The sequence below is a fragment of the Drosophila melanogaster genome, chromosome 3R, assembly GCF_000001215.4.
Source record: "Drosophila melanogaster chromosome 3R".
In the NCBI taxonomy this organism is placed as follows: domain Eukaryota; kingdom Metazoa; phylum Arthropoda; class Insecta; order Diptera; family Drosophilidae; genus Drosophila; species Drosophila melanogaster.
In genome coordinates this window covers 12,447,638-12,471,227 of record NT_033777.3, presented here as the reverse complement: position 1 = coordinate 12,471,227, position 23,590 = coordinate 12,447,638, and the positions used below count along the sequence as shown (strand labels likewise).

General features: G+C 44.7%; 8 protein-coding genes across 11 annotated transcripts, besides 4 other annotated features; 3 read left to right on the top strand and 5 right to left on the bottom strand.

The window, feature by feature from the left end:
• Positions 1-155: part of a mobile genetic element that runs on past the window's edge.
• Positions 156-305: 150 nt separating this feature from the next.
• Positions 306-1,561: a mobile genetic element.
• Positions 973-1,391: a mobile genetic element.
• Positions 1,562-1,915: 354 nt separating the features above from the next.
• Positions 1,916-2,750: a mobile genetic element.
• A 701-nt stretch (positions 2,751-3,451) lies between these two features.
• On the top strand, positions 3,452-5,775 carry Hsp70Ba (Heat shock protein 70 Ba). Its single transcript, NM_169469.2, has one exon. The coding sequence runs from the start codon at positions 3,671-3,673 to the stop codon at positions 5,594-5,596; it is 1,926 nt and encodes a 641-aa protein (NP_731716.1). The 5' UTR covers positions 3,452-3,670; the 3' UTR covers positions 5,597-5,775.
• A 154-nt stretch (positions 5,776-5,929) lies between these two features.
• On the top strand, positions 5,930-8,666 carry CG5608 (uncharacterized protein). The gene is made up of 9 exons (NM_141951.1): positions 5,930-6,108; positions 6,177-6,327; positions 6,391-6,621; positions 6,689-7,154; positions 7,207-7,533; positions 7,595-7,703; positions 7,766-8,062; positions 8,130-8,372; positions 8,426-8,666. Exons 1-9 carry the CDS (start codon positions 6,011-6,013, stop codon positions 8,565-8,567), a joined length of 2,064 nt encoding a protein of 687 aa, NP_650208.1. The 5' UTR covers positions 5,930-6,010; the 3' UTR covers positions 8,568-8,666.
• A 143-nt stretch (positions 8,667-8,809) lies between these two features.
• On the bottom strand, positions 8,810-10,814 carry Polr3C (RNA polymerase III subunit C). Of its 2 annotated transcripts, NM_001202283.1 has the most exons (7): positions 10,755-10,814; positions 10,425-10,704; positions 9,854-10,355; positions 9,685-9,790; positions 9,278-9,627; positions 9,052-9,219; positions 8,810-8,993 (listed from the first exon to the last, which is right to left on the bottom strand). In NM_001202283.1, exons 2-7 carry the CDS (start codon positions 10,697-10,699, stop codon positions 8,826-8,828), a joined length of 1,569 nt encoding a protein of 522 aa, NP_001189212.1. In that variant the 5' UTR covers positions 10,700-10,704; positions 10,755-10,814; the 3' UTR covers positions 8,810-8,825. The 2 variants fall into 2 exon arrangements, with proteins under 2 accessions (NP_001189212.1, NP_650207.1); NM_141950.3 differs by lacking the exon at positions 10,755-10,814 and having other exon boundaries at positions 10,425-10,706.
• A 119-nt stretch (positions 10,815-10,933) lies between these two features.
• CG5961 (uncharacterized protein) lies at positions 10,934-12,807 on the top strand. 3 transcript variants are annotated; one of them, NM_001202282.1, is made up of 3 exons: positions 10,934-10,969; positions 11,320-12,028; positions 12,090-12,807. In NM_001202282.1, exons 2-3 carry the CDS (start codon positions 11,340-11,342, stop codon positions 12,727-12,729), a joined length of 1,329 nt encoding a protein of 442 aa, NP_001189211.1. In that variant the 5' UTR covers positions 10,934-10,969; positions 11,320-11,339; the 3' UTR covers positions 12,730-12,807. The 3 variants fall into 3 exon arrangements, with proteins under 3 accessions (NP_001189211.1, NP_001287307.1, NP_650206.1); NM_001300378.1 differs by lacking the exon at positions 10,934-10,969 and adding an exon at positions 11,025-11,255 and having other exon boundaries at positions 11,325-12,028; NM_141949.4 differs by lacking the exon at positions 10,934-10,969 and adding an exon at positions 11,025-11,255.
• Positions 12,784-14,655, bottom strand: trus (toys are us). The gene is made up of 3 exons (NM_141948.3): positions 14,497-14,655; positions 13,336-14,429; positions 12,784-13,276 (listed from the first exon to the last, which is right to left on the bottom strand). Exons 1-3 carry the CDS (start codon positions 14,602-14,604, stop codon positions 13,021-13,023), a joined length of 1,458 nt encoding a protein of 485 aa, NP_650205.1. The 5' UTR covers positions 14,605-14,655; the 3' UTR covers positions 12,784-13,020.
• Positions 14,656-14,872: 217 nt separating this feature from the next.
• CG18549 (uncharacterized protein) lies at positions 14,873-21,932 on the bottom strand. The gene is made up of 4 exons (NM_141946.3): positions 21,503-21,932; positions 16,415-16,584; positions 15,886-16,343; positions 14,873-15,818 (listed from the first exon to the last, which is right to left on the bottom strand). Exons 1-4 carry the CDS (start codon positions 21,587-21,589, stop codon positions 15,223-15,225), a joined length of 1,311 nt encoding a protein of 436 aa, NP_650203.3. The 5' UTR covers positions 21,590-21,932; the 3' UTR covers positions 14,873-15,222.
• Positions 18,032-18,764, bottom strand: CG5509 (uncharacterized protein). Its single transcript, NM_141947.2, has one exon. The coding sequence runs from the start codon at positions 18,690-18,692 to the stop codon at positions 18,273-18,275; it is 420 nt and encodes a 139-aa protein (NP_650204.1). The 5' UTR covers positions 18,693-18,764; the 3' UTR covers positions 18,032-18,272.
• A 249-nt stretch (positions 21,933-22,181) lies between the features above and the next one.
• Positions 22,182-23,575, bottom strand: vrs (versager). Its single transcript, NM_141945.2, has 2 exons — positions 23,162-23,575; positions 22,182-23,095 (listed from the first exon to the last, which is right to left on the bottom strand). Exons 1-2 carry the CDS (start codon positions 23,489-23,491, stop codon positions 22,262-22,264), a joined length of 1,164 nt encoding a protein of 387 aa, NP_650202.1. The 5' UTR covers positions 23,492-23,575; the 3' UTR covers positions 22,182-22,261.
• Between the last annotated feature and the right edge of the window lie 15 nt (positions 23,576-23,590).

Here is a 23,590-nt window from a genome sequence, read left to right as displayed (position 1 = left end):
TACTCACACAAGCAAGCAAATTATATTTTTAGATTTCTTACGCTCTAAGCGGGAGTGAGCGGAAAGAGAGTAATTTTGGCCGTCACCAAAAAAGTGGCTGCATAGTGCCAAACCAATGTATGGCCGTTACGCATCTTGTTATTCTAGTGTCTTTGGTTCTGCGAACGCATCCTACTCGCTAGACGCACGGAACGGCGAAGGCATGGCTGCTGTGGCGAAGCCACTACTGTCTCCTCCATTGGCTGGATGCCGCTAAGTTCTCGCTGAGAGCTGAGAGCCCGCAGACTGATTTTTTTCTTTGAAGATGGCCCACATAAAGAGCACGAAGCCGGTGCAAAGCGAGTTCTGCGATACTTGAGGGGCACAGCTGATTTGCAGTTACACTACGAGCGTACTGGTGTGCCTATACATTGCTATGTTGACGCGGATTGGGCTGGTGACACCACGGACCGAAAATCCTTTACTGGATGGGCATGTATTGCTGCAGGAGCTGCCTTTACGTGGGACTCAAAGAAACAATCAGTGGTTTCCCCAAGCAGCACAGAGTCAGAGTATGTGGCACTTTCCATGGCAGCGAAGGAAGTGGCGTATGTTCGGAAATTGGTCAACGAAATGGGTTTTGGTGAAACACAGGCAACTAAGGCTTATAGCGACAACCAGAGTTCCCAGTGCTTGGTGAAAAATGAAACTTTCCATGCACGTAGTAAGCATATAGATATAAAATATCATTATATAAGAGAATTGTATAAGAACAATATAATAGAAGTTAATTATGTACCAGAAAACATGATGGCAGATGTTCTAACCAAGAATTTGAATAGATTTAAACATGAAAAGTGTATCCAAGGGATGGGTTTAAAATAACAAAAATGTATTTTGATTTTGGAATTAAGATAAAAATATTATCCGTAAGGGTTGACATATTGCATTGAGAAGGAGTGTTGAAAATATGTATGTAATATGTATGTATATGTCGCAGATCATTTAAATGAAACGAAATTTCGTGTTTCTGCTTGGCAGCGCCATGCAGACGCCTCTTTTTATTTTTCTGATGCGCGGCAGACAACCGTTAGAGTTTCTGCCGAACGTAGTCTGGTCGCGGGTAGGAGCGGGGGGAAGTAGATGTCTGTACGAAAGCGAGAAGCATACAGAAAAATGCGGTGTGCATAAGTATTGGTGTATGCGGACTAGAACAACTGTCATAATTGTGTTGGTATTGCATGTAAAGTCAAGAACTACGCATAATTCTGATTTTGTGAAGAAGAGATCAGTCAGTCAGTTTTCGATCGTTACGCATAACAGACATGCCTCGCTCAAGCGCCAGAAAACGTCGCGCGAACCATAACGAGAGTAGTGAAGAGGAAGAAGGGCATCCTGATGACTCTTCGACATATATATAATAATATGTAATAAAGTCAATGCACTGTGTCTCCCTCTTTTGGTCGCGGTAACCAAAAGCTTTTTTCTCTTATTGTGTTATCCTCTTTAGCGTGTAATTTGGCTGCCTGCGTGCAGTAACATTGTACTCTAGATCAGTCACAATAAATACTTGAAACGAATAGGTTATGGGCCCAGTAAACATTTAGTATTATTGGCCATCCAGGCCTTGGGCGCAGGTTTCACTTTTCGTGTACGTTTCTTTTGCACTGCACTTTGAAGGCGCAGTATCGTCCCGTTTTCCACAACAACGGAGGTGGCATGTTTCCGGATTCCCGCCAGCCGCGTGTTGCGCCGCAAATTCATCACCTTGGGAATGGCTTCACAGTTCTGCGAACGCATCCTACTCGCTAGACGCACGGAACGGCGAAGGCATGGCTGCTGTTGCGAAGCCACTACTGTCTCCTCCATTGGCTGGATGCCGCTAAGTTCTCGCTGAGAGCTGAGAGCCCGCAGACTGATTTTTTTTCTTTGAAGATGGCCCACATAAAGAGCACGAAGCCGGTGCAAAGCGAGTTCTGCGATACTTGAGGGGCACAGCTGATTTGCAGTTACACTACGAGCGTACTGGTGTGCCTATACATTGCTATGTTGACGCGGATTGGGCTGGTGACACCACGGACCGAAAATCCTTTACTGGATGGGCATGTATTGCTGCAGGAGCTGCCTTTACGTGGGACTCAAAGAAACAATCAGTGGTTTCCCTAAGCAGCACAGAGTCAGAGTATGTGGCACTTTCCATGGCAGCGAAGGAAGTGGCGTATGTTCGGAAATTGGTCAACGGAATGGGTTTTGGTGAAACACAGGCAACTAAGGCTTATAGCGACAACCAGAGTTCCCAGTGCTTGGTGAAAAATGAAACTTTCCATGCACGTAGTAAGCATATAGATATAAAATATCATTATATAAGAGAATTGTATAAGAACAATATAATAGAAGTTAATTATGTACCCACAGAAAACATGATGGCAGATGTTCTAACCAAGAATTTGAATAGATTTAAACATGAAATGTGTATCCAAGGGATGGGTTTAAAATAACAAAAATGTATTTTGATTTTGGAATTAAGATAAAAATATTATCCGTAAGGGTTGACATATTGCATTGAGAAGGAGTGTTGAAAATATGTATGTAATATGTATGTATATATAATAATATGTAATAAAGTCAATGCACTGTGTCTCCCTCTTTTGGTCGCGGTAACCAAAAGCTTTTTTCTCTTATTGTGTTATCCTCTTTAGCGTGTAATTTGGCTGCCTGCGTGCAGTAACATTGTACTCTAGATCAGTCACAATAAATACTTGAAACGAATAGTTTAAATGTAAATACTGCGCTCAGAAAGTTATATAGAAAGTCCATATCCATATCCTTCGAATAAATGAGTTATTAAGTTTAATTACATTACATAGCTTTCATAAAAGCCTCGGCTTTTGCATATGTTTTGCATGCATATGTAATACATAATATATATGTACATACATATATCATATTCATAACATATATAATTTTAAATTAAAAAAGCAAGCAATCATCATGCAATTGTCTGTATAAATCAAATATATATATAAATAATAAATTTGGCTTTTTTAAGTTAATATATACATACATTTTAAAGAGTATATTGTCAATGTTACATAGGCCTTTCTGACGGACAACAACCGCATAACAAAGCGCTTCGATTATCTTTAACATAAGTTTTTAAGCAGCCGTATTTATAAAGAAATTTCCAAAATAAAGCGAATATTCTAGAATCCCAAAACAAACTGGTTATTGTGGTAGGTCATTTGTTTGGCAGAAAGAAAACTCGAGAAATTTCTCTGGCCGTTATTCGTTATTCTCTCTTTTCTTTTTGGGTCTCTCCCTCTCTGCACTAATGCTCTCTCACTCTGTCACACAGTAAACGACATACTGCTCTCGTTGGTTCGAGAGAGCGCGCCTCGAATGTTCGCGAAAAGAGCGCAGCAGTATAAATAGAGGCGCTTCGTCTACGGAGCGACAATTCAATTTAAACAAGCAAAGTGAACACGTCGCTAAGCGAAAGCTAAGCAAATAAACAAGCGCAGCTGAACAAGCTAAACAATCTGCAGTAAAGTGCAAGTTAAAGTGAATCAATTAAAAGTAACCAGCAACCAAGTAAATCAACTGCAACTACAGAAATCTGCCAAGAAGTAATTATTGAATACAAGAAGAGAATACTTTCAACAAGTTACCGAGAAAGAAGAACTCACACACAATGCCTGCTATTGGAATCGATCTGGGCACCACCTACTCCTGCGTGGGTGTCTACCAGCATGGCAAGGTTGAGATTATCGCCAATGACCAGGGCAACCGCACCACGCCGTCCTACGTGGCTTTCACAGACTCGGAACGCCTCATTGGTGATCCGGCCAAGAACCAGGTGGCCATGAACCCCAGAAACACAGTGTTTGACGCCAAGCGACTCATCGGCCGAAAATACGACGATCCAAAAATCGCAGAGGACATGAAGCACTGGCCTTTCAAAGTTGTAAGCGACGGCGGAAAGCCCAAGATCGGGGTGGAGTATAAGGGTGAGTCCAAGAGATTTGCTCCCGAGGAGATCAGTTCGATGGTGCTGACCAAGATGAAGGAGACGGCGGAGGCGTATCTGGGCGAGAGCATCACGGATGCAGTCATCACAGTTCCAGCTTACTTCAACGACTCTCAGCGCCAGGCTACCAAAGACGCCGGTCACATCGCCGGCCTGAATGTGCTCCGCATCATCAATGAGCCCACGGCGGCAGCATTGGCCTACGGACTGGACAAGAACCTCAAGGGTGAGCGCAATGTGCTTATCTTCGACTTGGGCGGCGGCACCTTCGATGTCTCCATCCTGACCATCGACGAGGGATCTCTGTTCGAGGTGCGCTCCACAGCCGGAGACACACACTTGGGCGGCGAGGACTTTGACAACCGGCTAGTCACCCACCTGGCGGAGGAGTTCAAGCGCAAGTACAAGAAGGATCTGCGCTCCAACCCTCGCGCCCTACGACGCCTCAGAACAGCAGCTGAACGGGCCAAGCGCACACTCTCCTCTAGCACGGAGGCCACCATCGAGATCGACGCATTGTTTGAGGGCCAAGACTTCTACACCAAAGTAAGCCGTGCCAGGTTTGAGGAGCTGTGCGCGGACCTCTTCCGCAACACCCTGCAGCCTGTGGAGAAGGCCCTCAACGATGCCAAGATGGACAAGGGTCAGATCCACGACATCGTGCTCGTCGGCGGATCCACTCGCATTCCCAAGGTGCAAAGTCTGCTGCAGGAGTTCTTCCACGGCAAAAACCTCAACCTATCCATCAACCCAGACGAGGCAGTGGCATACGGAGCTGCTGTGCAGGCCGCTATCCTCAGCGGAGACCAGAGCGGCAAGATCCAGGACGTGCTGCTGGTGGACGTGGCCCCACTTTCATTGGGAATTGAGACCGCTGGAGGTGTAATGACCAAGCTGATCGAGCGCAACTGTCGCATTCCGTGCAAGCAGACTAAGACGTTCTCCACGTACTCGGACAACCAGCCCGGAGTCTCCATCCAGGTGTATGAGGGCGAACGTGCGATGACGAAGGACAACAATGCATTGGGCACCTTCGATCTGTCCGGCATTCCACCTGCACCAAGGGGTGTGCCCCAGATAGAAGTAACCTTCGACTTGGACGCCAATGGAATCCTGAACGTCAGCGCCAAGGAGATGAGCACGGGCAAGGCCAAGAACATCACGATCAAGAACGACAAGGGACGCCTCTCGCAGGCCGAGATTGATCGCATGGTGAACGAGGCTGAGAAGTACGCCGACGAGGACGAAAAGCATCGCCAGCGCATAACCTCTAGAAATGCTCTGGAGAGCTACGTATACAACGTAAAGCAGTCCGTGGAGCAGGCGCCCGCTGGCAAACTGGACGAGGCCGACAAGAACTCCGTCCTGGACAAGTGCAACGAAACTATTCGATGGCTGGACAGCAACACCACCGCCGAGAAGGAGGAGTTCGACCACAAGATGGAGGAGCTCGCTCGCCACTGCTCCCCTATCATGACCAAGATGCATCAGCAGGGAGCGGGAGCAGCTGGGGGTCCGGGAGCCAACTGTGGCCAACAGGCCGGAGGATTTGGCGGCTACTCTGGACCCACAGTCGAGGAGGTCGACTAAAGCCAAATAGAAAATTATTCAGTTCCTGGCTTAAGTTTTTAAAAGTGATATTATTTATTTGGTTGTAACCAACCAAAAGAATGTAAATAACTAATACATAATTATGTTAGTTTTAAGTTAGCAACAAATTGATTTTAGCTATATTAGCTACTTGGTTAATAAATAGAATATATTTATTTAAAGATAATTGCGTTTTTATTGTCAGGGAGTGAGTTTGCTTAAAAACTCGTTTAGATCTGTCCTCGAGAAATTATTTATTTAAATGCGATGGAGAGTTGGCGCCGAATCGAAAACTTTACGCGCTTAAAAGCACGAGTTGGCATCCCTAGTAAACAGCTGTTCGTGAAGATATGCAGTGCAAACGAAAAACCCGCCTACAAATATTGTTATTTTGATTAGATTACGGATTACAGAATGGAACCGCCGTACGCCCCGCTAAGTGAGTCCTGCGCCAAGGCGCTGGGCGACAAGGTGTACGAGAAACGTAAGCTGGCCTCGCAGGAGATCGAGAAGTGAGTAGCACATGAAATAGCCACCGCCGAGATTCGTCATCCTAATTGGGAAATGTAATCTTTGCCAGAATGGTCACGGAATTCAACAACAAAAACAACTCGGCCCAGATCCGCAAGCTGATCGAGGTTCTGGCCACGGATTATGCCACATCACGGGACGCAAACCGAAGAAAAGGAGCGCTTATCGGTCTGGCAGCCATGGGTTTAGGGCTGGGCAAGGTATTTGTGACCATTAGTCATCGGAATCGTGTTCCCATTTCAAGAGTGCGTCTACTTTTGCAGGATTCCGGCAAGTATGTCCAGGGCATGGTGACGCCCATCATGACCTGCCTGTCGGATCCGGATATCCGTGTGCGGTACTTCGCCTGCGAGTCCCTGTACAACGTGGTGAAGGTGGCCCGCTCTGCGATCATTCCCTTCTTCCCGGAGCTTTTTGCAGCACTATCGCGTCTCGTCACTGATTCAGATCAAATGGTGAAGGACGGCAGCGAATTGCTGGATCGCCTTCTAAAGGTAGCTACCCTTAGAATTTTATTTAATCTCAAAGGAATCAAAGTTATAGGACCTACCCTACTATTAGGACATTGTCACGGAATCGTCGCAAACATTCAATCTGCAGGCGTTCATTCCTTTGCTGAGGGAGCACATCTATGTAAAGGATGCGTTTGCCCGTCAGTATGTGATCTCATGGATATCGATCCTAAATGCCGTACCGGATATAAACATGGTCAACTATTTGACCGAGATTTTGGACGGATTGTTCGTCATGCTCGAGGACAATACGCTTGAGATCCAGCGCATGTGCGAGACCACAATCAGCCAGTTTCTGAAGTCCATAAGGAACGACTCGTCATCCGTGCGTATGGAGGATACTATCAATACACTCATAACCCACGCACAATCGCCCAATGAGCTCATCAAGTCCATTGCGATCACCTGGATACGAGAGTTTGTCCAAATATTTGGACCCAATGTGCTGCCGTATGCTAGTGGCATATTTACGGCGATATTGCCGTGTCTGGAATACAATGTGGAATCGAAGAGGAGTAAGCTAATGGTTCTAATAGAAAGCGCTCGTTTAATTCCATTAATTTTCAGGCATTAAAGAGTGCGCCGTGTCTGTAAACAACTCGATGATGTTGCTCGTTTCGACCAAGGAGCTGAAAACGGAGACAGTGGCCAAGATTGATTTGCGTTCGATTATGGACGTTCTTTCACAGTATCTCACGCACAATTCGATGCACACAAAGATCGCAGTACTAAAGTGGATTCACCACCTATTCACCAACTTTCCAAACGAAATGTCCGTGCATGCGAGTAACCTGAACACTAATCTGTTGTCAACTCTGGCCGACAACTCGGATGAGGTAGTCCTCCAAAGCCTGTCCGTTTTGGCGGAAATCGTAAATTCTCAAGAGAGCAGGGGTGAGAACATATTCCCGAAATACTTTTAGTCAATATAGTAACTTATACTCTCTTCTTACAGAGCTTAACGATTTTAACAAATCGCACTATCGCAAGTTTTTGTTGAGCTTATTGAACCTTTTCAGCGAGGAGAAACTTATATTGGAGAACAGAGCCAGCCTTATTATTAGGTAAACCCATTGTATATACTTTTTTCATCAAATATGCCCACATATAACCATATTTATTAAAGAAAACTCTGTGTGCTGCTGAATGCCGAATACATTTACCGCACTTTTGCTGAAATAATAGCGGAGGGCGTGCCCAACTTGAAGTTTGCTTCGACGGTTGTGCGCCTGCTGAACATGATTCTACTTACATCAACGGAGCTATTCGAATTGCGTACTAGTTTGCGAAATATATCCAACGAGAAGTCAGCGGATCTCTTTCAATGTCTCTACAAGAGCTGGGCCCACTGTCCAGTGTCTACACTTTCCTTGTGCCTGCTCACCCAGAGCTACCAACATGTGTCCCGCTTGGTTACGCTATTGTAAGTGATTAATACGTATGGCTCCCTTGCTTAGTTTATTGAATGTGTATTTATTATTATTATGCAGTGCCGATGTTGAAATCACTTTGGAGCTGCTGACCGAGTTCGACAAACTGGTTCAGTTGATAGAGTCTCCCATATTTGCTCCTTTGCGTCTTACGCTTGTTTCCAAAGCGAATAACTGCGCGGATGCTCAGTACTTGGCTCATGCCCTGTTTGGCATCCTAATGCTGCTACCGCAGACGGAAGCCTTTGACACGCTTCGGAATCGTTTGCAATGCGTGCCCAACTACTGGGGTCACGAACCTGTGTAAGATATTTCCTCGAGTTAATACCTTCAATGCAGCTTTTTTTAATCCGCAGGGATGAACGCAACTCACTGGAGTACAAAAGTGGCATTGATTTCGATGCCTTGGAACAACATTTCATTAAATTGCAGAAAGCCCATCGCGAGCAGCGTATTGTGCACCGGAAGCGGAGTGTAATTACTCCTGAAAGCAACTAGCCTTCTTTTATGCATACCTTATTTATATAGCCTGTGATTCAGTGTGCAGTCCTTTCATTCGCATATGTGTGTTTAATAAATTTGAGTCTAATATACTTTAAAATGTCGGCAGTAACCATAAAAATGATTTTCCAAGAAGATGCTGATCGTAAATGTTCAGAAAATGCATAGTCTTAGTTTTCTTCAAAATGCCTCTCCTCGGGCAATACGAAAAACTTCTGAATAAATAAGACAATCTGATTCCCTTATGATTACAATTTATTTAAATTTACGAATACCCGTTGGCAGCGTAGTGCAATGATGCTGATACATTTGCAGAAGAAAGATTGTATCGTCTAGGGTCAGTTCAGCTTTTGACAAGGTCTTTATGCGATTTTTCACCTTATTAAGGATCTCGCATTCCGGCGGCGTGAAAGTCTCAACAATCTGAAATGGCAGGGAGCTGCTTAAAATGTACTTCCCTATCAACCTAAATAATATGTACCTCTGCGATATACTCGTCCGTCTCTCCACGTTCCTTCATGGCCTCTACGATGCTGTCCAGCCTTTGTGATTTTTCAATTAGGCCCTTGTGCTCATTTTTTTCGAAGTTAGATCGCTCTATTGTGTTATAAAGGGATTTGTAGCTGGCATCAAGCAGCATTCTCACGGTCTGAAATGCATGAATAACATTAGAGATAGAAGAACAACTTTTCCTCGACCACACTCACATCTTTCTCCTTGACCTGGAAGAGGTAAAATGCCTTTGCGGGGCCATTACTGCCTCCGCCAGGCTTCTTAATAATCTTGACATGAATAAACTGTTCCTGGAACAAATTATACGCCAGCGACTTGGCCTCTTTGGATGGGATCATGGCCTCCTTTTGCAGGTCCTCCTGTTCTATGTATTTCTTGCATCGAATCACTCGAAATATTCGGGCTGCCTTTGAGCCAAATCGTTCCGTGATGACACACTCCACACAAGCAAAGGCCAGCGACTCGAAGGCATGTTCCATATCCACCACATACACACCACCACCCATGTCGCCAACTCTTCGAAAGAATCCCAGTGAGTCCTCAGCTAAAAATAGGACAATATTTAAGGATGTATTCATTCGTTTTTGCCATTTATACTCACTCAATAGGCTTATGTACTGGTCCAAGTACTTCATGAGATCCAGGTTATTCGATTTTCTTTCAATAGCCTGTTTAATTTCAACGAAAGTTATTTGATTGGAGAGTTTCTGCAAAAATAAATATATATGTTATGAATTTTTGAAAAGCACAATGCTTGTCTTGAAACTCACTCTTTCCCACGGATCAGTTGTGTTATACATAATCTTTAATATGAATTTGAAGCACTCTGCAGCATTTTCACCCAGTTTTCGCTCAATAGCATCCACCATGATGGTGTCTCGAAAGTCTTGATGAAAGCGATCGTGGTTCAGGTGCCACACCATGTGAGAATCCCTGGCCTCCGCTAGAGTGGCTTCTCCTTTTTGTATCTTGGCCAGCAACTGAAGATCAATATTGGGATGCCTAAAGAAATCGCACTCGTTGGTCTCAAACTTTGGCACATTCTCATCCTGGTCGTCGCCCACCAGCAGTTCTGGTCTCTTGATGATATAGTGATCGGTGATCATTTCGAGAAAGGTGTTGCGGTAGGACTCCGGACTTTCTGCCTTGTTTTCATTCTCGGCTAGGCATTTTAGCAGAATTCCAGTTGCCGTATCGGATCCAGAATTAATCAACTCCTCCGAAATGGAAGCACCCACATTTCCGTACTTGGTTTGCACCAGGTGAACGTAACTGAGAAAGTTACCGAATAGATTTTAAAACATGAAACTTCGTATATCTTTTATGTACGATTTTACATACCGAGGATACCTTAGGAGGCAGAGAACATCCTCGCGCCGGAGGGCGTACTCCGCCAGGAAGGGGTTTGCCTTGGAGGCGGCAAAGTCCACCAGCCTGAACTTGACCAGCACCGCCAGCGCAAATGCCACTTCCTTCCTCGACAACTTGGTGGCACTGGTGATCTGTCCCAGGGTCCTCGTGGTGGCCGAAAAGAGGCAGTCGGCCACCGCCTGCACCACCTTGCCAAAGCACTGCTCCAGGATGGCGGAGCTCAGATGGGAGTAGTCGGCTGACATGGTTCCTAAAATTCCATTTTAATAAACCACTTTAATTTTTAATATCACTTTTTACCTGCTGATAGTGCGAATCAGCAAATGAGCAACCAAAACAAAACAGAACCGCGTTGAAGTCAGCTGTTTTTAAATATTTATCGAATATGCATATGATATGATATCGATTTTCAAATTGATCTTTAGTAATTGTAAATATCTTTATAGAATACTAATTAGAAGCACATTTTGGGAGAATTTCGCTTAAATATAACCTTTTTGAAATTGACGAAATCAGTAAGTCAATGTTTAAAGAAGAGCGTTTATAAGAATTACTTCTTAAGCAAATGCGTGCACACTGTAAACAATAACATTAGTGTAGAAGTGTTCTCGTTTGCGTATTTGAATACTCTTAATCTTGGGGTCTTACCAATGGCCACATGTTGCTCCCAGTTGCATACAACTACGAAATTCTGGGGTGAAGCCCGCGCCCAAAATCAGCAATACGCGCGGCCCTTTATTATAAGTTCTATTTTGTTACCAACTTCCGTACCTTTCCACATCGAATACTAAAATCTTTCAGGTTAGAAATTGCGTTAGATAAATGCGCAGATGTTTATAATCTACGATCTGATTGGCATTCGCAGACTAGTTTCTAGCTCTAATCATGTCGGATGTGGACTCGGATGGCGAGGAGCCAACCCGGAAAACGGGCACCAATGCACTGGATGAGTTCCGGGAGAACTGGCAGCGGGAGCTGCAGGAACACACAACAAACACTGGATCCAGGAGCCATTCCGAGGCTGGAGATCGCCTCACGGCGGCCAATTCCAATCTCAGCGAGGCTGATCTACTGCAGGCCAAGGCGGAGAGTCTCTATCGGACCGCTGTGCAGCTGGAGCAGCGTGGCAAGGTCTACGACGCACTACCCTTCTACAGGAAGGCCACCCAAATCGTTCCGGATATTGAGTTCAGGTTCTACGAGCAGCAGAAGCAAAAGCTCAGCAACGATGTCAGCAAGAAGTACCTCAATCTGGCTAACGATTTGGCCAAGCAATTGGATCTAGGTCAGTCGGATGGGGAGGAGGTCGTGGACAACCTGTACGAAAAGTTCCAGCATGATTTGCGTCAGAAAAACATTTACAATGGCAAGATGATAGCATCCAGCCGTGATGCCAATGTCCTGACCACCGGTCTGCACTTTGCCGACCTGCCGCCCGAGATTGTGATGCGCATCCTGCGCTGGGTGGTTTCCGCCCAACTGGACATGCGCTCGCTAGAGCAGTGCGCTGCTGTTTGCAAAGGTTTCTATGTCTACGCGCGGGATGAGGAGCTCTGGAGGCTAGCTTGTGTCAAGTAAGTTACTCTTTCAAATAACGCCTAAGATTCAATGAACCTATCGTAATTTTCTGTATAGAGTATGGGGCCACAACGTTGGAACTCTAGAGGCCCAGGATTCGGATGTAAGCAACGTGTTCCACTCCTGGCGAGACATGTTCATCCGCCGAGACCGAGTTCTTTTCAACGGCTGCTACATCAGCAAGACTACGTACCTGAGAATGGGCGAGAACAGCTTCCAGGATCAGTTCTACCGTCCTGTGCAACTGGTGGAGTACTATCGCTACATTCGCTTTCTGCCCGATGGCAAGGTGCTGATGATGACGACTGCCGATGAGCCGGCGCAAGGTGTATCCAAACTGAAGCACGTGAACAACGTACGGGCGGAAATGCTTCGGGGTCGCTATCGTCTCTTCGGGAGCACAGTCACTCTGGTGCTGCAAAAGTCGCAGCAGCGAGGGCCGGCTAACGTGCGGCAGAGGCGAGGGAGTATCATGCCAGTGGATGAGGACTCCTCACAGTTCCTGATCGAGCTGCGCATCGCAGGCACCACCAAGCGCCGATGCGCCCAGTTGGTTTGGTCACATTACACGCTCGTGCAGAAGCGCAACAAGGTGGACATCAGCTCCGAGTTCGATTTGACCGAGGCCAAATATCCGGCGCTGAGGTTCTCAACCGTAAAGAGCTACCATCTTGATGCTGATGCACCATTGGCTTAGGTTAATTAGAATTAGAATGGATTTCTGCAAGTTGGAAATAAAACAATATGTTTTGAAACCCTTTTAGAGGGGGAGTGGAAATAACGAGATATTATTAGCAACTATCCATTTTTGGAGTGTCTAAAAGCTTACAACGTTCTTAACAACTAGAGCATAAAATCTTCCTAGGACAATCGAGAAGCTTAGCTTTATCTCTGCAGTTTGCGTTTAAAATTCGTTGCACCAGTCTGCAATCGTAGCGGCTACAGCGAATGACTCTAATGGCTTTGGGAAATGGCCGTGTACGGCACCTTAAGTTTCAGACTGAACCACAATATGTTCGTAGCGCATCAGGTCGGGTGTGTCCCAGCAGCTCTTGAGGCAGGTGAAGACCAGCACGTTGCCAAACTCGATTGGTGCATTGCAACCGTTCACCTGGAACCGCAGCTTGGGAATCAGTGTGGGCAGCAGCTGCACCTCGCAGATGGTCTCTCCCCTGCAATTCTGGCACTTGGGCAGAGGTTCCGTGAACGGGGCCACCAACAGCGGGATCGTATCCCGCGAATATCTGAAGCAGAACAACTTGGGTAAGAGGAAAGTTAATGAGGATAGAAGTACAATGTTTACCTCAACAGCTGGCCCGGATTCTGATGGATGGTAGTGATAAAGTTGTGAAACACCAAATCGCCATGGGCTGGCAATGCCTTCTCGTAGGACTCGTTCTCATCGCCCTGCTCTCCTGGTCCAGATGCACCGCCGGTCGGTGACTGACCCGGATTCTGGTCTCTCAGCTTGTACTCCTGATACAAATCACGAATGTGGTCCATGGACAAAGCGCCTCCGAAGTTTTCGTACTCCTCCGCCTGGGTCTTGTTCTCTACATCGACGGCAATATAGTAAGACTTTAGCGTTAGGTCCTTGATCTGCGACAGCGCACCCGAGGTGTGCTTCAACAAGGCAATCAGGTCGCGTTCCGGCTTCTTGGGCGTGTCGACCAGCACCAGATCCGTTTCGGGACCCTCGATCTCAGCACCAATGGCCGCTGAGGCGGCACTGGCTCCAGCTCCATCCAAACTGGGAGCGGCGGCCGCTGCACAATTAGCATTTGGATCATCGTCGGCGTTTTGCGGCGAGATCATGTCCATTTGATGAAAGCCAGAGATCAATTCGTTCTCCAGCGAAGTGCTCTCGTCCTCGTCGTCGTCATCATCGGCGGCAATCTTTACCTGCTCAAGTTTGGCTGGTTCATCTATTTGGATGTCTGACTTGGCGTACTGCAGGGCATTCGGTCGCACATTGCCATTCCGTTCGTTCTGGTCGTCGTCCGCGGTGATGTCCATAGCCTCGTCCAATGCCACGGAGATGGTCTTGGCCTGTTCGGTTGCTCCACCACTGCTGTCGCCCCAGTCGTCCGCTCCACTACACCAGCTGATAGCCTGCAATCCGCTCGACTTCCCCTTTTTTTTGGAGTTCTGCTTCTTAGTTGGCGTTGCCTTCGGCGAATGCTCACTGATCACCTCGTACTGGTGGTCCAGGTGCTGAGTGCGCACACAACACCAGCTCTTTGAATTCTGAGAGCAAACTGGGTTCATGCATCCAAAAACGTAAAGGCTGCGATGGAATTGGGAGCGATCCAGCGGGGCGTACATCTGCACGATCAGTGGACGCACTGCACCGCACAGCGGGCATGACGGAATGGTCACCTCGTGTCTGGGCCAATCCTGTGGGTAAAAATCAATTTCAATTATCCGCTGCCTCTATTGAAGTCGATGCAATCGCCTATCTTACGGGTGTGCCACCGATTTTGTTTGTGCAACTGTTCAGGAGCTGCTCCTGCTTGGCCGTAACCTCCTCATCCTCGTATCCTAGGTACACAGTCGACTTATTCTTGGCCATTTTTCATGGTTTCATTCAAGTCTTTCAAAATTGAATGATTTCTTTTAGGAATGGGCGAAATGAGTGCTCATGGGCAGACAACCGATAGTTGCACATGGTACTATCGATTTTAAAAGATATCGACTCATCGTAATCGAGTGTGCGAATTTCAAAGTATGAAATCTAGGCAGTTCAAAAATATATCAAATAGTTGAAAAATGAAATAAAAGCACAAAATTCTATTATTAATGAGTAGCACACAAGTAAGATCCATAACAACTATTATTTTCTTAAAATTCGTTATATATTTCTTATAATACTCCAAATTTGTGGTTTACTATCTTATATTTGCACAATCGCCGCTTAAAATAAATAAACGCACATATACAATACACACATATAAAAACATAGACAACTAGATTACAATTACGTTTTTTGGAATGCCAACATTAAAATACGTATATTTAGCAACAATAGCGCGCAACAACACTTATCAGTTATTGTCTAGGAAGACGACGCAGTCGCACGGATTTAAAGCATTCCGAGGAATTTAACAAACACGGACAAATGGCCCTAGCCCTAGAGTTCTAACAAGAACCTGCATCTAATACTCTAGATCCTCTGAGTCCCACAACGGAATTACTTCTCCAACGCCTCCTGCTCGCGGTGCTGCCGCTTGAAGCCCCACTCTACGAAGACGAAGGCAATGGTGCCAATGGTTCCCATAACCACCAGGATGCCCAGCTGCACGTACAGCCCGAAGTGCGAGGAGTAGAAGAAGCTAATGGCCGCCGCCACCGACTGGGTGAACTTGAACAGGGCAAAGGCTCCCACGGCATTGTTCACATACTCCCCGCCAAGCATGGAGTAGATCTGAGTGTTGAAACAGGCATCGCCCAGGCCCAAAAGGAAGGCACACACCAAGGCGATGCTGGCTCGGGGCGGGTCCAGATAGGATATATCGGTGGTATCTTTAAACGGTGCACTGTTCGGCAGGTTGATGAACGTCATGAAGAAGGCTGCCATGTGCATCACATAGCCGGCAATCACGATGGGATCGCGTCCATATCTCGTCGTCTTGTTGCCCAGTATGCCGAATAGTCCTCCTCCAAAGACCTCGCCGGCTCCAATGCAAATGCCCACCAGTCCAACGATCTCCTTCGGTGTTTCGGCTATTTTCGTGGTGAATCCAATCGCTGATCCAAAAACTCCGCTAAAGAATGACAGCTCCAGGCCTAGAAAGTTATGTTTAAGCACTTAGTATCTCTGATTCTATTCAGTTTTGACCACAATCCAACCCACCTGTGTAAAAGAAGGCCAGACTAAGGAGCAGCATCTTTTTGGTGAGGAACAATTGTCCTGCGGACTTCAATGCGTATATGGCCTGTCCACAGCCCGTGTGCTTCTGTTCCAGCTCGTTGTCGTGCTCGGCATTATCGGCCATGAATCTCAGTGCGGCCAGAAACACGATGCCCAGCACAGCAATTACCGTGAGCACGCCGATGACCAGATTCCGTGTCTCCTTGTCGATGCGGGTCTTGTCCTGGAACTGATAGTACACGAACAGATTCCCAATGAACATGCTGCACTGCAGCAGGGCCCAGAAGACGCCAGAGTTACGGGAAATCGTGGAAGATTCACTGCAGCGCGCCAGATACGTTCCCTGTCCCGTCCAAGTGATCGAGGCACCCAATCCCAGCACTGCGCTGCCCACGTACAGCAATACCGTCGACGGGAACATGAACGTGATCATGAAGGCTCTGCAAAAGAGTTTCAAATGTTTTAGGTACCAAAATGTATGAGTCGGACCGGTGGGGGGGTATATACTCACGTATAGGTCAGTGCTCCCACGACCATGGCCACTCGTGGTCCGGTGAACGAAATGAACGAGGGTGCCAGCCAATTGGAGAGCGAGAAGAACAGGTAGATAATGGCCAGGCTGGTGTAGCCCTCACCCTTGAAGGTATCATCTTCCTGGGAAATGCTATCCAGTATGGTTTTCTACAGATTGAGAGAACGTATTGAAAGTTGAAGCGATTAGCATTTTGGTAACGTGCCAGACACATTTTTTGACGATTGCATGCCAATGAACCGACGGCCGACGCATTTGTTTAATGTTTCTCTTTAAATGTTATACGATAAACGTGTTCTCGGCTCAAGTACGCATAATACAGGTATTTCCTGTCCGGATACGTTATGAAGGCACAATCTCCTTAAAATAAAACCCCAACCAAAGCAGATTGAACTGACTTAAAACTAAGTTGGGCCTGAATTGTTATCTGTTCGGATTAAATATCAAGCATATTTATATTTATAGGTATATGTTCGGTTCATTATACATCCCAAGCCAATTTAGTTATGAAGTCTATCTTTAAGATCTTATGCTTATTAGACTTTCTGAAATTCAGTGATCAAAGAAAGTTTAAAATTGAAATTGTTTCCTATATTGAAAACATAATGATTCATATATCTCATACTCTTTGGAGCGTTGGAAAAACAACTGCAGCTATTGAACAAAAATTAATATGAATCGACTTGGATCTGCAACCAGATTCAGGGTTAACTTTACAATTCTTGTGAATGTCAATGGAAAATTCCAAGCTGCATTTGCAAAACATGTTTGCGTTCGAGTCTAAAAATTTTCCATTCCAAAGGACGCATCTCGGCAAATGTCGAGTGATATCGTTATCTGAGCGAAAAACTCTGATTCTGATTTCTATTTGCATCAATTAAGTGGCGCTGCAAATCTGGTCCGGTCCTCGTGCCCATTTTGAAGTTCAACTCGAGAGGTTGCACCCGCTGATAATGTTTTAGAAGTGCCCCATTGAAATATAGCCATTAATGAGCAAGTGAAAGTCAAGAACTTAAGTGTCTGCAGTCGAGAAGCGGAACTGATTTGCCAATGAAAACGTTTTGTGACCCTGGGAGTTCAGGAAGTGTTTAGTAAATCTTTCTATGGAAAGTGGTTAATCTATTTGGTTATTTCTAATGTATGAAAAAAAACTAATGTTTATGGCGCACTGTTGTAGGGTAGCATAAGCGATCGTTGTTGTTGATAAGAAATCTCGAGTTTCAAGTGCAGCTATTCCTTATCAATGAAAATTTGTTAATGATCTCCTCATTATCAAATCGACGGACATAAAACCGAGAATTGGGTCAAGTTTTGAGCAAACATGGCCCAAAAGAAAGTCGAAGTGCAATAAAGAAAGTACAATGCGTACGCGGAATTGCAGGAGAATGCGCTGAATAACTTATTAAGTCGATCGTCACATTGCTTTTTGCTATTTATTAGGCAAAAAAAAAAAAACTGGCACAACGACTCGAGAAAAACTCTAAAAATGTGAAACGAGTTTTGTTTGAAATTTCCTTGCACTGGGTATATCGATGTTTGCTTGACGCTTGCCCTAGTACCTAATTTCATTACATATTTAAACAAAATTGCAATATTAATGTGAGAATATTTTTTATTATTGTAATCTTTAGGTATGCGAAATATAAAATATATCCAGTCCATTTTTGCCTTTGTTCTATAGTGAACTTAGCTTTATAAAATAGTTTCTTTGATTTGCTTTGATTATATTGAATCTAGACCTGATTCCTTTACAGGTGATCCCTGCTCCGTTTCATCTTTTATCCACCGAATTCCATCGTATATATATCGTGTAAAATCTCTGGAAGAGTTTATCCTTTCATTTGGCAAACTTAATGTTGACGGCGCGGCAGTATTCCTCGATTTCTTCGAGTGTCTTGTTGCCGGTATCGTACGGACTAAAGTTAATCCCCTCATCAGCGGCATGCGTGAGGTCACTCAGTTTCTGACCTCGGGTGATGGTGAACTCGGCTGCGTCAAATAGCTTCCGTTTCATTTCGAAGGACATGCTACCCGATTCCACTGAACCCGTAGACGACTGATCTTCCTCGTCCACCACTTCAGCCAATGTTATGGATTTCAATCTTTCGATCAACGTCGATTGATTAATTCTCTTCGCAGCCGTGGGCATCGGCGTATCTGATCCCTTGGTCTTCAGGAATCCGTAGGTGCGAGCATCCACCTTTTGTATATCGCGTTTAACATCGAAATTGATGCCTTTCATGGAGTATCGGGACATTTTGTTGGCTAAGTTATGCTTATAGAATTCGAAAATAGCGAAATTCGAAAATAGATATATTTTTCAGATCCTACTGGGACGATTTCAAATACAAACAGAAAGACAAAGAAAATCCAGACGGCATACTTTCAAATTGAAAAAAATCGAGTTAAATCATTGGATTGCTAAATCGTTGATTGCATCATCTGACTTTTGAAAATGTTACAACATTATTGGCAAAATTCCTGAGTTTTACCTTTATAGGGTATTCAGTGTTGGTGGCCTCACCAAGCTAGACTTGATTTTCCGCTCTTTTGGTCAGACATTGCTGCACCCGAACGCCGGTGGAGAAGGTGGCATTTTTAGGCAGGAGGGGATCGGGTGGCTCCGTTTGGGCCAGTGAGCGGTGGTGGGCTCGTCGGCGCACACCCACTTTTCGGCTTGTTGTTGTGCAACCGGCTGTTGTTGGCTATGCGTTTTCTCTGGGCGCAGGCGCTGCGCCGCTCCCCCCGTCACCGCCCAACGTATTGGCCATATGTACATATGCATGCACGTTGTATGTTGGTCAACCTGGCTTACTTTATTGCTGACGTGGCCTTGAGCCTGACGACCAACATACTCTTGTGTGTGGGCTTGTGCGGCGGCAGCGAACTTGCAATTGCTATTGCAATGACATTGAAAGAGTTTTGCCGTTTGACGCGCTTTGAGTCGGGCATTCGGATTCGATTGCGCAATCAGGTGGAAAGCGGATTTGTGAAAGTGTTCTGCTGGCCACTCCAACTATTGCACCATATGAGCCAAGGCCTCCTCGCTTGAAAATTGCTCTCTAATAGACACGGAATACGGGCCACACGCTGGCCGATCGATCGATCGATTGTTGGTCTATAAGTTTGGCTAAATGCACTTGAAGAAAATATAGCTTCGTTGCTTGAAGTTCGGAAAGTAATCAGTTTAAAAATGTATTATAAAGCAAACTTTCTCAAAATCAATTGTTTCACACCCATTTTGTTTTCTAGTTAACCAACATTCTTTAAAATTATAATTAGGTCCAACTATTTGTACTGTGTAGCTATAAGTTTAGCTAACTACGCCAATGCACGCCCTGATTGGAATGTACTTTTGCTTTATTTTTTTTTTTTTTTTTTTGCTGCTGCCGTAGTAAATTGTTTATAAAAAGAAATACCAACTGGAGGGCAGGCAGGCACACAAAGACAAAAAAAAAAGGTTACAAATAAAGTAGACAGAGGAAAACAAAAATATAACTATGGGTTAAAATTACAACAATTCATTTAGTTTTGCATCATTTTTTTGTTGTGGCACCTATCAGAATTGATACAGTATTGATGCAGTGCATTGAACCATAACGAAATACTCAAAAAAACGAGCTGTTTGCAAACAATATAATTATAAAGAGCGTTTTGGTGGCCAGTTTGGAGTTCGAGTTTCGAGCACAACAAAAACGCGCCAAGCACAAAAAAAACGAATTTAATGCGTAAAAGAATACTTTTCGCATACCCGACAATCCAGTTGGTTAATGAATCCCCAACTCACGATCTGTGTTGGCATTTCATACATGCATATAGTATAAAAATAGGTATATAAGGCTGTTTTCTGGTTTTGTTTTTATTTGCCTGCTGTTGGCCTTGATCTTACGGCTTTTATTACTGACAATAAATAACCATCGAAAATGCCGTTATAATGCAGCAGTCAATGAACGCGTCCCCATGGACGCTTATCTATGCATGCACATTATTACCAATAAGTGTAATCCGCTGTTTATTTGCAAATATTAATTAGGTAATCGTTGTCACTTTGATTAGAGCGACGTATGACCCCCTAAAAATCCGCCTATGAATGGGATTATTATCAGCTGCTTCTTGGAACTAATATAAACATAAATAGAGCGGATTCCTATTATCATTAATGATTTACATACATACATACATATACTTCTTTGTCAAATCTATATTTTTCTTTGAAAATTTTTAACGGAAACGACAATTCTGTCATAATATAAAATGTCCGTATCATTTTTATACATTTAATTCCCATGTTTAAGTTATGTTTCTAAAGAAATATTAATTGAATAAAACCGATTCCACAATAAACAATCATAACGTGCTAGCTATAAATCAGTTTGAACCCATGGGTTGTGGGAAAACCAGTGTAAGAAAGTTACAATAGACCCAATTCCCTTATTGGGGTCAACTTTTCTGGCTTCACGACTCCATTACGAACGGTTCTCAATATTTAATTGTTTTCCATTGTTCCACAAATATGCATAAAATAGGCTGAAGGTGTGAGTGGCGGAGAAATAATTTAAGGGGAGTTATAAATGCCTAATTCGCCGGTATTGGGGTCAACTTTTCCGGACTTATGCTACACACATTACTAACGATAACTGCTCTGCGACGAATGATGAGTTTACAAGTGCGGCAAGCACTTCTTATCAATTTAATTTTACACAGTGCACAATGGCCGCCGAATGAGATTGGTGACCTTTGGAGCAGGCAGTATATTAAATCGTTATTGTAATAAGCAACTCCTTGTCACTTTACACCGCCACAAATCAGGGGGTAATTTACGGGCAAACAAATGGGTCGACAATGAATGGGGTGGCAATGTTATAACATCCTGTGACGCGGGTTGAAGTGGGCGTAGTTGGGCGCACTTGTGGGCGGCAAGGGCACTGCGATGTCTATTGGCAAGGACAAGGACGAAAGTCCAATGGCAGGATGTCAACAACAACGCCCACGCATACACACAAGCGTGGGAACACAGAGAGAGAGAGAGAGACGGATGAATTGAGAGCGAATAGAGGAATGACTTACCTCGATGTTACACATGGTCTGGAATGCCGTAAAGACGAACATAAAGCCAAAGCCCAGGATGAGTATCATTAGGAATTTGAAATCCATCCTGCTGCTGCGCTATGTCTTTTCCAATCACAATAGAACCGAATTAAATTAACTTGCCGCGCACTTTTGCATTTGCGTTTGCAGTTGCCGACGTAACCAGAGAGGGGGAGATCGGTGTCGCGAACTGCAACTCTCTTTATCGCTCAATTACAGCTAGAAATCCCACAATAGGCAGATGCAACTGGACGCATCTGTTTAGCACTTATCGCAAGCACAATTAAACACAATGCAAATACTTAAATAACGATTTACACATATAAATAAAAATACGCAAAAACACAAAGCTAAATACTGAGCAAAATGTAAATGCAATCTTTACGCGCCGAGGACCGAGAGTTGAATGGAAAAAGACTTCCAGACGCAGCGCGATAATAACAGATTTCCAAGGCCCGACGTCGTGCGACTTTTGTATACCCTACACACGAAATCTATTCTGAACTGATTATTTTAATTAATTTATTTCAGCTACCTATTGACGATTTATATTAAAAAGGTTTTTGAAAGAAACTATGAAAATTCCAGACAATTATGTTTTAGCTACCTAAAATTAATGGACTCTCGTTGTATTAGAGCAGAGAGAGAGAGAGAAAAGAAATGTGCATGCTCACGCGAACCAACTATCGATATATCGATGCCGGCGCGGGTATTCGATTAGTTTTATTAAATTGAAAATCATTTATAAAAATCATAATTAAGTGCGCTCTGGCACTCTTCTAAAACATCGGATGGCTGGCTTGCTTGCTTATCCAAATTATTTTCAAATGTTTCCTGAACTTCTGAACTCTCCACTACTCTATCGTTTTCTTGACACTCAGTAATTTGTTGGATTCCCAAGTTATTTGATTGTTTTGCTGTGGGTCGGGAAGTAGTTGGAGCTGAATCGTGCGCCAGAGATTGACTCATTGTGGATTGCAGGCATAAGGGACTGCCACATAGTCCGACCACGGAGGCATTCTCCACATCGGATTCTCCTCCAGAGGTATGGTAAGCTGGCCTAATCCCCAAACCGATGGGCACAGCGCGACAATTTGTGCCACTAATTGAAGGTTGAGATCCTCCCTCCTCATCCTTCACCACATTCCCTTTTACGTCTGTCACAGAAGTGCTGCTGCTATTCCCGGAAAGAACTGTTGTTTTCGGGGTCTCAGGATCATTCGCTTTTTGATCCAATCTTAATGGTGCATCGGGCAACACCAAAGTACTTTGAATGGGTTTGGTATAGGTCCATCCCGGTGATCCGAATAGTATTTGCACGTTATTGTCTAGTCCCAAACGACTTTCTGAACATCTTAGGTCGATACTGGTGGTGGCCATTTCTGTTTCTTTATACTTCCTGGCTCGAGATAGTCGACGGTTGGGGATTCGTTTCTTCTTGACAACGCGCTTTGTGTTGGTGCGCATCCGCTTGCGCATCTTGGTCATCTCAGTTCCAGACAGAGAGTCCTCACTCAAGATCTTGCTGACCGATTTCCAAGGATCCAAGCGCCCGACAGGTCGCTTTTGACGCTGCAAGTTGAACATTATGGTTAGCTTTTTATTTATTAAGAACATCCCTTTGGATTGCATTCATACCGCATTCTGCGCAGCTCGCCGATGTGGTCTACCAGGATTGCCCGGCGGATGTGCAATGGGATTGGGCATTCCCAACCGGCCATACACTATGGTGCTAAGCGAATACTTAGACGATCCCAGACGCCGCACTATGCCCAGCATGGTCAAGTTGGCCAGCGACTGTTTTATGGCCTCATCTATATGCTCGACCGGAATGCGGTTCCGCATTTGGAACTTTACCTGGTCGACGATTGCATTAGCGCAGACAAAATCGGTTCGGGAAGATTGAAGAATGCTAATGGCCTTGAAAACGTTACGGTTAACCTTTTTGGGTACTCTAAATTCGTCCATTGGAAGACCAATACGATAATTTTGTTTTGGTATGTGTGTTTCAAAAGTTCTCCGAGTGTGTGCGTGTTTCACTTTTGGGGTTTGGGAATCAACTGAAAG